This window comes from Teleopsis dalmanni, chromosome X, assembly GCF_002237135.1.
Source record: "Teleopsis dalmanni isolate 2A chromosome X, ASM223713v2, whole genome shotgun sequence".
NCBI classification, from domain to species: Eukaryota; Metazoa; Arthropoda; class Insecta; order Diptera; family Diopsidae; genus Teleopsis; species Teleopsis dalmanni.
Window position 1 is genome coordinate 59,411,783 of NC_051848.1, and position 14,893 is coordinate 59,426,675.

Here is a 14,893-nt window from a genome sequence, read left to right on the forward strand (position 1 = left end):
TATTTAGAATAAGCACAATGTTTGTGTATTTAATTGTAAACATTTATGTCAACACATACTGTATTTTGTGTAATGCTAACATTTGATTTAGTTACATATGTATATATACATATGTATATGTGTATAGGAAACATTAAAAATAATGTTAATATCTATTATAGGTATGTAGACCTCTATATGTTGTTATCGATCGATCATCTACACTGAGGTAAAAAAAAATTGCCCTCTGTTCATATCATATCTGAGTACGCATTAGTCCGGGTATTGTTATTGCACAATACACTGAGGGTATGGCTTTATAACCATGTTTTTAGTTACGAGGACATGACAGTGCTACAGCTCTAGTTTGGTTGAGAAAAGTGGAGATTTGGGCACAAAATAAATATTTCAGATTTTGTTATATTAAATACATTAAGAAAGTTTTATTTAATAAATTTAAAAATTTAAGCAAGCTTTTACATTTAAAATTTAAAATACGCAAATTTTTCTGCTCCTCCGATATTTGAAATATATTAAATTAACAAATTTTATCTTTTCTTCAAGAAGTATATTGAAGCACACTAAGTAATTTTAAAAAAATTTTTGGGCTACTATTAAATTTAAAATTTTGAAATAAAATATGCAATAACTCATAGCAATGGAAATTATTTTCGAAAAAAATTTGGTTTTAGAATCTAGATAATTGATTACTTATTGTTTCTTTTGGAAGCTATGGATATAAAATGTTTTAATATTCTGTGTCATTACTTATATTTTCTGTGGGTAGAACTGAAATTCCCTTTAAATAATGAAGCCGTTGCCTGGTCGGCTGCAGTTTTTTCTAGTTTTCTTTGCCTCTTGGTTTTTGTTTTGTTGGGAACCATTCCCAATTCCTCCTCTGTTTTCTCACGCATAAGAGGTACCAGTTCTTGGCCATTTTCTAAAATTACTGGTACATGTTTCGATGTTGTAGGAATATCGTCATTCTCTATTTTTGTTTCATTAGAATATACATCATTTAAACTGTTTTCATTCTTATCTTCTGATTTTTTTTCTGGCTTGCCAAGTAATTTTTTTATTGGAGGTAGGGGTCGCATACGTTTCTTCTTTTTTATGACTGTTGAAAAGTCAACACACCATTCATCCATATTATTTAGTGGCTGTTTTTTTGATTGTTGATTCAGGTCTTGCTCGGTAATTGAAGAAACTTGATTTACGTTGACTTCATTGCAAGCTCTTTCATCTAGTATATAAAACATACAATTGAGTAAAAAGTAATAAGAACATACACTATCGATTTACCTGCGGTAGAGGTAGAAACTGCAACTTTGTCTTGTGTAATCTGTTTAGCATTCTTATTCTTCAACTTAGTATTAGAACCAACAGCAGTTAAGTATTTACGTTTGTTGTTGTTATCTAATGAAAGTGAAAGTATATATATTATATTAGAAAGACATAATAGGCTTACCTGGTGTTGGCGTAGATTCTGCAAATTTGTGTAGTGCTGTCTGTTTAATATTCTTACTCTCCAAAGAAGTTTTTGAAGTGCCAGTACGTACGTCCTTACGTTTGTAATTTTTACCTAATAAAAGTATAGATTTTATATATATTATATTCAAAATATATAATTGGCTTGCCTGATGTTGATGTGGTTTCTTCAAATTTGTGTGGTTCAGGCTGTTTAATATTCTTACTCTCCAACATAGTTTTTGAAGTGGCGGTACTTACATCCTGACGTTTATAATTTTCACCTAATAAACGTACAAATTATAAATTTTGTATAAATTATTTTGGAGATTCATAATGGGCTTACCTGGTGTTGGTGTGGTTTCTTCAAATTTGTGTGGTTCAGGCTGTTTAATGTACTTACTCTCCAACATAGTTTTTGAAGTGGCGGTACTTACATCCTTACGTTTATAATTTTTACCTAATAAAATAAATTATAAATTTTGTATAAATTATTTTGGAGATTCATAATGGGCTTACCTGTTGTTGGTGTGGTTTCTTCAAATTTGTGTGGTTCAGGTTGTTTAATGTTCTTACTCTCCAACATAGTTTTTGAAGTGGCGGTACTAACATCCTTACGTTTATAATTTTTACCTAATAAAAGTATAAATTATAAATTTTGTATAAATTATTTTGGAGATTCATAATGGGCTTACCTGATGTTGGTGTGGTTTCTTCAAATTTGTGTGGTTCAGGCTGTTTAATATTCTTACTCTCCACCATTGTTTTTGAAGTGCCGGTACTAACATCCTTATGTTTATAATTTTTACCTTATAAAAAAAGTATTGATTTTATACAAATTATTTTGGATATTCATAATAGGCTTACTTGGTGTTAGTGTAGGTTCTGCCATTTTTTGTGGTGCAATTTGTTTAATATTTTTACTCTCCAACATAGTGTCTGAATTGCCAGTACTCAAATCTTTACGTTTGTTGTTTTTATCTAATAAAAGTATAGATTGTAAATATATTATTTTCATTAACACCCATTATCGGGATTATTTAATTTAATTACCATTGTTGATGTAGAAATCCTGTATAGGTGTGGTTTTATCATTTTGACATATATTTTTTCTACTCTTTGAAATAGTCGTAGTTTCAGCGTTAGTGGTGTAAGTGTCAATGGCGCTTGCTTGATGAGCTTTTTTGATATCTAAAAAGGAATATTTATGTGGTTCATAACTAATTTTAACAATATATTTTAGTAACACACTTATGCTGTCGTTAATGGTAGGATAATCTTCTAGGCTCATCTTGGTTGGATTGTGTTTACCGTCTCCAAATGTGGTTACTTTCTTCTGAACACACTTAGCGCTAGCTTTTTTGTCAGCATCGTAAACTTCGTTATCAAGTTGTATATCAGTTAGGAAACGTTCTGCCCAACTATCATTGCTTGGTTCTTCATTAGTTTCGCTATTCATGAAATAGCTGAATGATTGATTTTTGCCCTTAGTGTTATCACTGCCAGTAGGTAAATTAGAATCAGTAGTTAGTTTATTCGAAATTAGCGCTTTCTTTTTTTTGTTTCTCTTTTTAATCTTAGTATTCAGGTTTTTATCGCACTTTGGGAATTCTGTGTCTGAAATTTCTTCGTCAGCCCAGCATATACGTCTACGGTGCTTAGCTTTATTTTGTTCGATATCACTAGTTTCACTTTCAATACAATGTTTAGCAAGTGATTGAGATTCAATTGATTTCTTAATATCATTTTGCTTGTTGTCATTACAGGGATCAGAAGTTTTCGGAACAATGTTCAAGTTCACAGTATCTTTGCGAGAGTGTGCATCAGTACTGATGTCATTACTTGGTACAAGCTTATGTTGATTTTCAATGGAATTTGAATAATTAAGACCCATTAAAGTGGGATTATCGTTTTTGTTATTAGTAATAATAGACTTATCACCATTACTGTTGGAACTGTTTAAGCTAGCATATTCTTGATTCGGGAATTTCATAGAAGTCTTAATATGATTGCCGCTTAATTCATAATCATTGGCATTAGCAGTGACATTACGGTATTTACTGTTGGAACTGCTTAAGTTAGCATATTCTTGATTCGGGAATTTCATAGTAGAAGCCTTGACATGATTGCCGCTTAATTCATAATCATTTGCATTAGCAGTGATATTACGGTACTTACTATTGGAACTGTTTAAGCTAGCATATTCTTGATTCGGGAATTTCATAGAAGTCTTAACATGATTGCCGCTTAATTCATAATCATTTGCATTAGCAGTGATATTACGGTATTTACTATTGGAACTGTTTAAGCTAGCATATTCTTGATTCGGGAATTTCATAGAAGAAGCCTTGACATGATTGCCACTTAATTCATAATCATTTGCATTAGCAGTAACATTACGGTATTTACTGTTAGAACTGCTTAAGCTAGCATTTACTTGATTCGGGAATTTCATAGAAGAAGCCTTGACATGATTGCCACTTAATTCATAATCATTTGCATTAGCAGTGACATTACGGTATTTACTATTGGAACTGTTTAAGCTAGCATTTACTTGATTCGGGAATTTCATAGAAGAAGCCTTGACATGATTGCCACTTAATTCATAATCATTGGCATTAGCAGTGACATTACGGTATTTACTATTGGAACTGTTTAAGCTAGCATTTACTTGATTCGGGAATTTCATAGAAGAAGCCTTGACATGATTGCCACTTAATTCAGAATCATTTGCATTAGCAGTGACATTACGGTATTTAAGTGCATCAGCTAGCAAGTTCGGTTGAAATAGTGTTTCAAAATTGCCAAACTTTAACTCGTTTTTAGCAATAAAATTATCACTAGTATCTTGACTGGGACTTATCTGAACACTATTAACATTTAACTCATTTTGATTTGTAGTCATATCACGATGTTTATTTTTATCGGTCATTAGGTCGAGTGCATCTGGAGTATCATCAGAGCCAAACTGTAACTCTCTGAGTTTTCTTGCTATAGCATTATTCCCATTTAACTTATATTCAGCTTCTCTCTTGATAATAGTCTCTCTGTCGTACATGCCCACAGCACTGAAAGTATATTCAAGTTCTTCGATATTAGTTGCATTTTCATCATGTATTTCGATATCTTCATCACTTCCAAATTGTATATATTGTACGCATTCTGGCTGACTTTGATTACTATTATCAGAAAATCCACCTGTGGTAAGGGTGTTGCTGGCGGTTTTTGCTACGTCCAAGTAAAAATTACTGCCGTTATTGGTTTGGCCGCTATCACTTTTAATAATGGCAGCATTATCACAAGATGTATCATCATTACTGTATTTAATCTGTTTACTAGTTTTGCTATTATACGCATGCACAGCACTAGATTTCCAATTTATTCTGACTTCATCGCACTTGATTCTCTTAGCAGTATTAGAAAGTTGATTGTTTTGTTCAACCTCAATTTTTTTAATAGCTTCACTCTTTTTAACATCGTCAGACACTTTGAGATTTGAAGTATATATATCGGAGTTATTCGATAAACTATTGCCCTGATTAGTGTTAATTATATCATGAACCAATTCGACTTTATTTTCGGTATTCTTATATAATCCAGGCTTACTTTTTTCATCAACAGAACCAGAGTACTTATTGTTCTTCTTAGTACTTTTCACTGATTTGTCAGTTTGTTTGTTCAGTTTATTTGCCACAGGATTATTAGGATTTTGAGGTGTGACTTGCAATTCCTTCGTAGTTCTTTCATATTGTTGAGATTTATTTCCAGTAAAACCGGGCGGCATATAGCAGGGAGGTGTATCTTTATCATCTTGTGCCACATTATTAGAGCTTGTGTTCTGATTATCATTTAGTGTAGATGATTTAGCTTTACGTTTCTTTTTATTGTTCTTTTTCTTTTTACGCGCAGCTTGGTTCATACCATTGTCATTGCCAGTAATGTCGCTGTGAATTGAAGTCGTATCTTGAAATTCGGAATTTACTTTACTGCTAGGTTCTGCATTCTTAACTATTGGTTTCTTATCATTGGTTGGTATATTCATAGTTTCTTGATTTGGTATCAAATGATAAACATTATGCGGATAAGTTTGTTGTACCAATAATTGCGCATTTTCATCTGTCGCTAACATGCCAAACCCCAAACTGAATGGATGGTCTGGTTTTACACAGGAGATTGGCGGACTGTTGGAGGCATTATTGGTACATAAAATTCTCTCACCAGTGTTAGTTTGTTTGGAAGTTTGAATTTTACCATAACCAACAGTTGCAGAATCGTCATTGGAATTAAATATTTGATTGTTTCCATTACCTATACAATTAATAAATTGTGTCAAAGTTTTGGTTTTACTGAAATCCAAGTTATTTTCTGGAACATTCTTCAAATTAAAGACTCGGTTATTACCGAAACCTATGTCAACCTGATTAGAAACTAAAATAGACGAATTTAAATAGGGAAATGGATTAGAGGGCTTATTTAGTATCGCTGAAGCGTTTTTAATATGCCTTAAATCGAAAAGGGCAGTGTTAGACCTAACTAAATTCGGTTTTGGTTTATTGGCGTAATGCATAACTGAATTGTCTGTCTGTTTACGGCTCGATGCAAATTTTGTATTATGAATAGCGCTTTTAAGCTTGTATCTAATTTTTGCTTTAAAAGCAGTTTTAGTAATAAGCCCCAACACTGGTTTAGTGGTTTTTCTCTGTTTGTCATTTGAGGCATGTTCCAAGCTGTGTACTTCATGTGTTTTTAATGTAAAATGTGTTGTAGCTTTATTAGTACCTTTTGTATATTTTTCCATTGAAGAATTATTGATGGTAGTTAGTCCGACCGTATTATTAGTACTTGTGCGTTTTGATTTAGACATGGTCGTAGTTTCATTAATACTTTCAATATTAGGCTCTTCAGAAACTCGTTTTCTGTTTTTTTTTTTATTTAAAGGCTTCCTCTTTTTAATTTTTTGTTGATGGAGGTCCGTGTCTGCTATAACTTTAGTAGAATATTCTTCATTTTCCAGTTCAATAGTAGAATTGTTTACGTTAAAAGTATTATCTAGTATTCTACTATTACATTGAGGAACTGAATTTTTCATTATATTTTCGACTACTTCTAACAATGTTGGCGCATTTTGAGATAATTGGAAATCAGAGGCAGTGGTACGATATTGATTTTCAAGAATTTGGGGCAAATTTAATGGTTTGTGGTCATTGCTATCGTCGGTTCCGTTTACCGCAGCAGTTTTCAGCACTTTATTTGTACAAAAAAAAAATTAAAAAAATGTTTAAAATATTATATACTATTTAACCTTACCATCATTCACATCATGCATCTGAATTTGTTCGTTTTGACTTTGGTCAGTATTAACTGCATTAACATTCATATCACTCGATATATAGCCTATATATTTTTCTATGTATGAAGTGCCAGCGGCAATTGGGTAATCTGCAGATTCCTGTAATGAACCTATTTAAATATTATGTTAATCAAGTGTCATATAGTTTCTTATTTTTACATTTATGTTATTATTAAACTTACTTTTATAATTCTCGCTATTGTTAATTTGATTTTGTGAATACTGACTACAAGTTGATTTCTTATCTTCACTCTTATTATCATTTATGGTATCTTGGTGAGGTGAGATATCTTCTAAGCTTTGTTCATCAGATTCTCCTTCAGTTATTATAAGTGGTTGAACAGGTGCAATTCTTAGTTGACAATTTGGATATCCATGCTTAGCATGTACATATTGGTTCATAGTTGATGCAACTTTATAGGACTCACTTCCAACGACTGGCTGTTTATGTTGTTTTACAGGTCTGTAGTTTGACTGATTTGACCCATATCTCAACTGTCCATTTCTATTTGATTCGTTTTGAACATATCGACTGCACGTTGGGGTATTGTCATCAATATCATTAATAAAGAGTGTTCGTAGCGGTCTATTGGTAGGCAAGAATTGTCTTGAATTAAAATTGTCATATTGGAATTGATGTGCTGTATTTGTACAATCTTCATTTGTATCTTTTTCGAGTCTTAATTTGTCTGCAGCTGTTTCTACTTCTTCCTTTAAGTGATATATACGAGATTTATCAGTGTGAATTTTCGAAGCAAGTATTTCCCTTTCACACCGAATATTTAAGATATCAAGACGTAGTCTTAAATTTTCTAGTTTAGCGACGCGTACTTCTGAATCCGAAACCTGATTCGTACTAGCAATAAAACCATTAAATTGTAGAATTCGATCATATTGTTTCTCCCAGTACGCCACTGCATATTCTAATGTCTCATTTTTTAAAAGTTGAGTACAGTATCTGATTTCCAATTCTCTCACATGCGCCAACAATGTTAGAATGAGTGTATTAGCTGTCTGTTTATCCACATCTCTAGACTGACTAAAATCGGCCTTTTCAAGAAGTGGCCTACATGCTAATAGCAAATTCTGATATGTTAACATTTTATTTTTGAATTTGCTATTAGAATATCGGGAATTCGCTATTACTAAAAATAAATGAAAATAAATTTCTTCGAGCACAATATAAAAACTACTTACAACCTTCTGTAATCAATATATGTACATTAGTTTCCTTTTATTTCAAGAAAATTGCTAAAAAAAATTTAATAATTTATAAATTAATTAGATTTACTTTTAAAATTGTTTTTACTTCTTATTATTAATAAGTAATAATATGGTGATAATATATTGTTCTGTAATAGTATTATTATTTCAATAACAATATTATTTCCATATTATTATTATTATTATTATTTTTACAATAAAAACTAACAAACAATAAAAAATTAAAACAAACAATTAAAACACAAGTTATTATTTTGAATAATATAACAAATTTTTCATATTTTCACTACTATCGATACTTATTTCTGGAAAAATCTGAACCCGGAGAATTTAATTGAAATTTTTGTTTCAAATATAATCAATTTTATATTAAAATTTAATTATTTTAAGTTTAATCCAGACTTATTTAATATTATTTCAGCTTATTTTGTTCAAAAAATTTATATAGACCTCTAACATAGACCTCTTAAAATTTTTTATTTAATAAGCTACCTGTATCATTTTAACCAAAATATTTTTACTCGATCGATATTAACTTCTGATAACTCTATGAAGTCATTAAAACAGGCTCGCAAAGAGTTATAGCCTTGCTGCTTAATAAAACTGGGTTTTACCTATAATATAGTTTGTTCTTTTCTTTTTCAAAAAGTTTAGGCATGGACTGGTTACAAGGTAGATAATATTGCCAATTTTTCAATACTACTCAAAACAAACAGTTTCTTCTTGATTTCAGATGTATAGATTTCATCTCATTGTGAGACCTGATTTGTACTTTTATGTTAGATGAGCACTTATAGAGCACTATGAGAGTGCCATTAGGTGGGTGCCAGTAGAAAATTTTGCCGTGAAACCTATTGCATTCTGATATAGAAGCTATGAATATTTTGTTTATCTAGTAATTTTGTTCAGAGATTCAATATTGTATAGGACAACTTTTGATTTAATATATCGATAATGTAGGTTTTTGCATGATTTTTGTAATTTTTAAAATATAATATATATATTTTCAATAGTTTAATAGTGGCACTAATTTTCACTTTAATTACTCTTTACCGGCTTTATATTCTGTGTTATACATTAAGTTTGCTAAATTTTTTAGTAAATTCTAATTCTAATCTTGTTATTACTCTTTTGATTAAATGTTGTCTGATTTATTCTTGAATGAGTTTAAGTGTACTCAGACAAAATATTTTTTTTTAAGAATACATCCTTAGTAGATGCTATTGAAAAGCTCTTTAATATTTTAGAGTGGTTTTAAGCTTTTACCACATTTAAATAAATGTATGATAAAAAAATATACATAACTAATATATATATATATATATATATATATATATATATATATCGTTTTAAATATATATATATATAATATAAAAAAAATGTATATATATTAAAGACTTTCAATAATTAAATTATATAGATATTTTGTTATAGGGAATGTACTGTACAAAATCAATTTATACAAATCCAAACAAATTTTTACGTCTTAATAAGTAAAAACACTGTAATATATAGTAGAGATATATATAAAGAGTTCAAAATTTGAAACATTTTTTTTCCATTATTAAAAGAGTTATTTTTGCATTAAGTTTCCGGTAATCGGATTTAATTAAAATATCAAAATTGCTTTCGATATATCTATTACAGTGTGTGACCCAATCTTACAAATATTTTCGTTAGCTAATTGAGGAAGGGCCTTCAACTTTTTCAGCGAATGCCTGCCTTAGAGTGATGAGGCAGGCTTCCCCGTTGGAAGCGGAAAGAACTCACACAGGTCATGCCAGATAAGTATAGTACTATATGATTTGATCGACCATCTACGTTATATTTTTCTTCCCACTAACTTTTGCATAACGATGATTATTTGCAATTCTAAAGGACTCAAATGTAGAATGTTGCAATTCTACATTCTACAGATGGTCGATCAAATCATATAGTACTATACTCAGATGGCGAACAAATCACGCCTGTGAAACACAAGCATGTTTTTTAAATAATAGATTCTATTCATTATAATTACCACAATTTCAAATATAATTATCAATTACACTTATCAATTATCAATTACCAATTAAATTATCAATTAAATGTTAAAGCTTTATATATTTCGATATATTGTACTTACTTTGGTCCTGTCAATGTAAGCGAACAGGGCAATGAGGGGGTTTGGCTGTAAATGCTTAGATAGAATGGCGTATGTATTTAGAAAAAAAGACTAGATACAACGGTTGAGATAAACGCGTTTTCGTTTTAAAAATCGATTTCCTGAAATTTAATATATATATAAAATATGATTAGTAGAGTAATAATAAATGAGTAATAATTTTTTTATATATTATTTAAAGTTTTGATTTTTAATATTTTTAAAATAAAAAAAGCTTATTAATTATTTCATATGCATCTTTTTCATTAGATTTTGTAGTATTTTGTAACTATTTAGGTGTATATGGTGTATACTTTCAAAGTTCCTTAAATCAGAAAAATTATCTCTGATTTAAGTACTGGTAAACTTTACTTGTTTGTTGAAGATAATCTATTATCATCAAAGAATTACGAACAACGAGCGACTGTTGGGTATAACAGGACAAAAGCCAATTGATTAACAAATCGTAAAAAGAAAGTAAGTGTGGTTGGGTCACACTCTAGGCAAACCCTTCAGTGAAATTGCACATGCCGCTCTAGAATGAAATCCGTAAGAAAGAAGAAATTGCGGTTGATCAAAGACTACATGGAGAAGGACAATCAAGAGAAAGTCATCCAAATATTTCAGTGAACTAAGAGCTATAGCACGTGATAGAAATAATTTGTAATCTGTTTGATTAGACTAAGTTCTTGAATTTATATTTTTGAATATGTCAATAATAATAATAAATAATTATGATATAATCAAAAACATTAGTTTTGTAAAAAACATCACGATTCAAATTTTATAATAATTTTTTTAATAATTTATTGTTTTAATGACCAACTTTTTTTTATACCTTTCCGCGGCTCCCTGAGGTCAATTATTGCTTAGTCTGATGAAGTAATACACAATAATCCAGTCAAGGCGTAAAGAGGGGTTTTGAAGATACCTCGAATTAACAGAGAGTAAAAGTGGCCAAGTGCACTGGCTAAAATAGCTTCAATATAATAATAAGAACATTGTAGTACCCTGGAGATGATTATACATAGAATATAGTCGAAATATTGGTTTAAAGAAAAGTTTTTCAAAAACAAAAAAATTTAATTAGCCCCTTTTAAAAAGAAAATTATTAATAATTTTTTTATATTCCAAAATTTATGTCAAGCAGCTTGGATTATGAAAAATCCAAACTAACATGGCCAAGCTACAATTTATCGAGAACGAAATACTGTGTAGACGCAAGATAGAAGTGGAATACTTGTAGCAGTTCTGACAGGGCAATGGGCACCAATTAATAAACTTAGCTTGATATCTGGTTTTATTTAATTTTTATTTTCCGGTGACTAGCCTTTATTTTGTCTGGTTATTGCCATTATACCATACACTGAGGACATGGGTTTGTAGGCATGAAAATGATTCAGGCCATGATGACAAAGCTTTAGTTAGTAGATAACTGAAGGTTTGGACACGAAAATAATAGAATCATATTTTTTATGCTTTTTTTTTAAGTTTTGAAAATATTTACGTTATTGAATTCTAGTTATTGATTTACTGTCAAATATAACTATCATTCAACGCTTTATGTGTTTAGCTTAAGGTTTGCCATTTTACAATACAGATCGTTTAACAGGCTTTGATCTTTTTCGCACTAATATTTTTTTTTTGGTCACAGAATCAGTCTTCGATTGGTGAATATGCATAACCTATGCATTCGAGAGTTTTTCATTAACTTTAAAGACTTAGGCTTATAAGTGGAAATCAGGACATAATAAGTCCAGTTTTTTTTATCGTTGTCGAAAAGATTCTTGGGAAAATTGTAAAAGCTTCGCATCTTTTTTATAGATTTTATTTTAGAAAGGATTTTAGCCTCATGCTTATGCATTTATATATTATTATATACTATAATAATCTCACATCATTTTTCATATTTGTGTATTTAGAATCAATTCATGCTTTTTTGCAATTTCTGGAGTTTTTGCTATACTTGTTTTCTAAGTGGACCTAAGTGGACCTCTAAAATCATTGATTGATTGGTATAATTTGGCTAATTTAAGAAAAAACGAATATGTGAAATTTTGTGATTAAAGCACGGCTTAATATAATAACAAAAAAAATCAACTTTAAAAGGCAATATATTTAAAACTCAATTTAATAAGAACTTGATTATTTAACTATGTTTATTAATGGACTAATTATTAGTCTTAATTTCCTATATTAAAAATTTCTTAATGTATTTATATTGATATAACAGGAATTATTTATCTGTTTTAATATCCAAAACAGTCCCTCAAAACACAAAGTTTTTGTCATTTTTCAAATTAAAAAACCTCATCTATCTTATTTATAAACTTTTTAGGATAAAATATGTAAATAGTAACATATTTATTAGATAAAAATATATACATTTGTACTGAATGTATTCTTGAAACCAATGTTAAATGCGGAGAACTCATCATTTTTTAAAATTTCTAAAGGGATCGTTAATAAGTAGGTATGTCATAAAATTTGTTTGTTTTTATTAGTAACTAGCACCAGATTGAATCTGACAGATTGAATACGTTGAATACAAGTAGAAGTACTTAAATTTTTATAAACAAATATTTTTGTTTTTGACAAATCAGTCTAGAATGCATCAAAATCAGAATATGCTCATCATATCATGTCTTGTAGTGATTTATGTCGTTATATTGACCGTTTGAGCTCTAAAATCTATCTCAAGTATAGTAAAAACTCCTGAATTTGCAAAAAAGAAAACATACTCCAACTTCAAATACGCAAATATGATAAATAATATGAGTTGTTTATAATATATAATAGTACATATATGCATAAGCTTTGCATATAATAAAATTTATAAACAACATAAAAAGGATTTTTATTATAAACAAATGTGTCAAGTTTTGGTGAATAAATATGTAAATATATACATATATATGAATTTATATGTATATAGTATTGTATAATATTATTTCATATATTATACATAATATATTATATTATATATTGTATTATATATTATATTATACATTATATTATATATTATATTATATATTAAACACTACACATTATTAGTAATACATATCTTTAGTTATATTTACATATAAATTATACATATGTTATATTATTATTATATTGATGATTGATACATGAACAAGCGTCAAAGGGAATGGGTATTCTATATACAAAATCACGCCTACGTTTGCGAGAAGTCGTTATTTGGATTGCGTGAAGCTTGCAAGTTGAAGGGAGTAAAGCTTTTGTAATGAAATAATTTCCTGTATATATTTTAAAATTTATAAGAATTAAAGATTTTAATGTTTGTAATTTTTTCTATCAAATATTGATGATGTCACAGTATAGAAGCAATAATTTTGAATTGCACATCAAATAACGTAATATATATAATCAATTGTACGGAGTTAAAATTTTTGACCCGAACAGTTTTAAATTTGTTTATATAGATTTTATCTCAAAATAAATATCATAATGTCCCTTTTTCATATACAAATGACAGAAGTATCCAACGCATGCGCTATTAAACTAATGCGACTGATGACCAAAAAATAATGCTCCAAATTCACAAATATCATAAATTATGCAATATGTATTTATATAATATAAATAGTCTTTGAACTTTTTATAAGAATATATATTATTAATATGTAATTTTATATTATTATTATATTATATATATATATATATATATATATATATATATATACATAAGTTGATATATATATACAATTTACATTAAAATCATTAAAATTTAATGATTTTCATATGAGTAGTAGTAGTTATTTATATGTATAGTTTATTAACAATTATATATTTCTTTGTATCAATCTACAAATGCATATATATACAATAGAACTTCCATAAACGGAATCACGACCATGTTTACGGGAAGTTCCTTCTTTTGCCAAAGTGTGGCTCCTTAACGCGCATGAAAATTCTGACAATAAATATATTTTATCAAAAGATAATTTCCTTTTAACTATAAAATGTTTGGAAAATTATTCAAATTAATTCTGATTAATCAAATTAGGATCTATGGAAATAATATTCCGTAATCTTTCCTATCAAAAGATAGGAGCGGCGCTTGTTATATTGCAGCGCAGGCTCATAACTTTTAATATTCTTGAATTGCGCAGAAAAAAAAAAATTAAATTATTACAAAAATCTTAAAATGTCTTAAAAAAACTCAATTATGAAATTGAAAAGTATAAGATTTAATTGTAAAAATATTTTTAAGATATATTGCAAAAGAATAAAAATGGACTTACCTTCGCGTTTCAGGAATAAAATTCTTGGTTTTTTTCAGTTCACTACAGTTTCATTTATTATTTCTTTAAATAAATTAAACTTTAACTTTATTTGACTTCACTTTCTTATTAACGTAAATTAGACTTGCTCACTTTAAAGTTGGAAACAGAATGAAATAGTAAAATTAAATCTATGACAAGTTAGTTAAAATTTTTTTCATTCTAGAGTTATAACTCATAGTTACCAGGATTGAAAAAATATATATTATTTATATGAGAACAAGTTTAGAGTTGCCAAGTTAATTTCTTTTTCAGATAAAATCTTAAAATGCGTAAGTAGGTGAAATTTTAAATGTACTTATAGAGTAGCCTTATAGAGAGAGGTTTTGATGAAAAATATATAAAACTCTTAATAAAGAGGCTTACGAATTTAAAAATCTAACAATAATAACAAGAGAAAAAGTTTATAAAGGCGATAAAAATTAG

The 14,893-nt window shown here is 28.8% G+C and overlaps 1 protein-coding gene across 4 annotated transcripts; it reads right to left on the reverse strand.

Annotated features, from left to right (window-relative positions):
- Positions 1–466: 466 nt before the first annotated feature.
- Positions 467–14,583, reverse strand: LOC119687759 (uncharacterized protein DDB_G0283357-like). Of its 4 annotated transcripts, XM_038102212.1 has the most exons (13): positions 6,979–7,954; positions 6,754–6,906; positions 6,226–6,690; positions 2,698–5,754; positions 2,500–2,637; positions 2,314–2,427; positions 2,142–2,255; positions 1,966–2,079; positions 1,793–1,906; positions 1,617–1,730; positions 1,448–1,561; positions 1,282–1,395; positions 472–1,222 (listed from the first exon to the last, which is right to left on the reverse strand). In XM_038102212.1, the coding sequence occupies exons 1-13, from the start codon at positions 7,895–7,897 to the stop codon at positions 744–746; spliced, it is 6,009 nt and encodes a 2,002-aa protein (XP_037958140.1). In that variant the 5' UTR covers positions 7,898–7,954; the 3' UTR covers positions 472–743. The 4 variants fall into 4 exon arrangements, with proteins under 4 accessions (XP_037958139.1, XP_037958138.1, XP_037958140.1 ...); XM_038102210.1 differs by having other exon boundaries at positions 469–1,222; positions 2,698–6,690; positions 6,979–7,955; XM_038102213.1 differs by lacking the exons at positions 6,754–6,906; positions 6,979–7,954 and adding exons at positions 10,146–10,285; positions 14,429–14,583 and having other exon boundaries at positions 477–1,222; positions 2,698–6,432.
- Positions 14,584–14,893: the final 310 nt, after the last annotated feature.

Bases quoted from the DNA above. Each gene is read 5' to 3' on its own strand.
- LOC119687759 (XM_038102210.1), bottom strand. From the start codon at position 7,897: ATGTTAACATATCAGAATTTGCTATTAGCATGTAGGCCACTTCTTGAA. The intron at 1,396-1,447 runs GTAAGCCTATTA...CACTTTCATTAG, and splicing joins AGAATCTACGCCAACACCAG to ATAACAACAACAAACGTAAA. The intron at 1,223-1,281 runs GTAAATCGATAG...TTTATATACTAG, and splicing joins AGTTTCTACCTCTACCGCAG to ATGAAAGAGCTTGCAATGAA.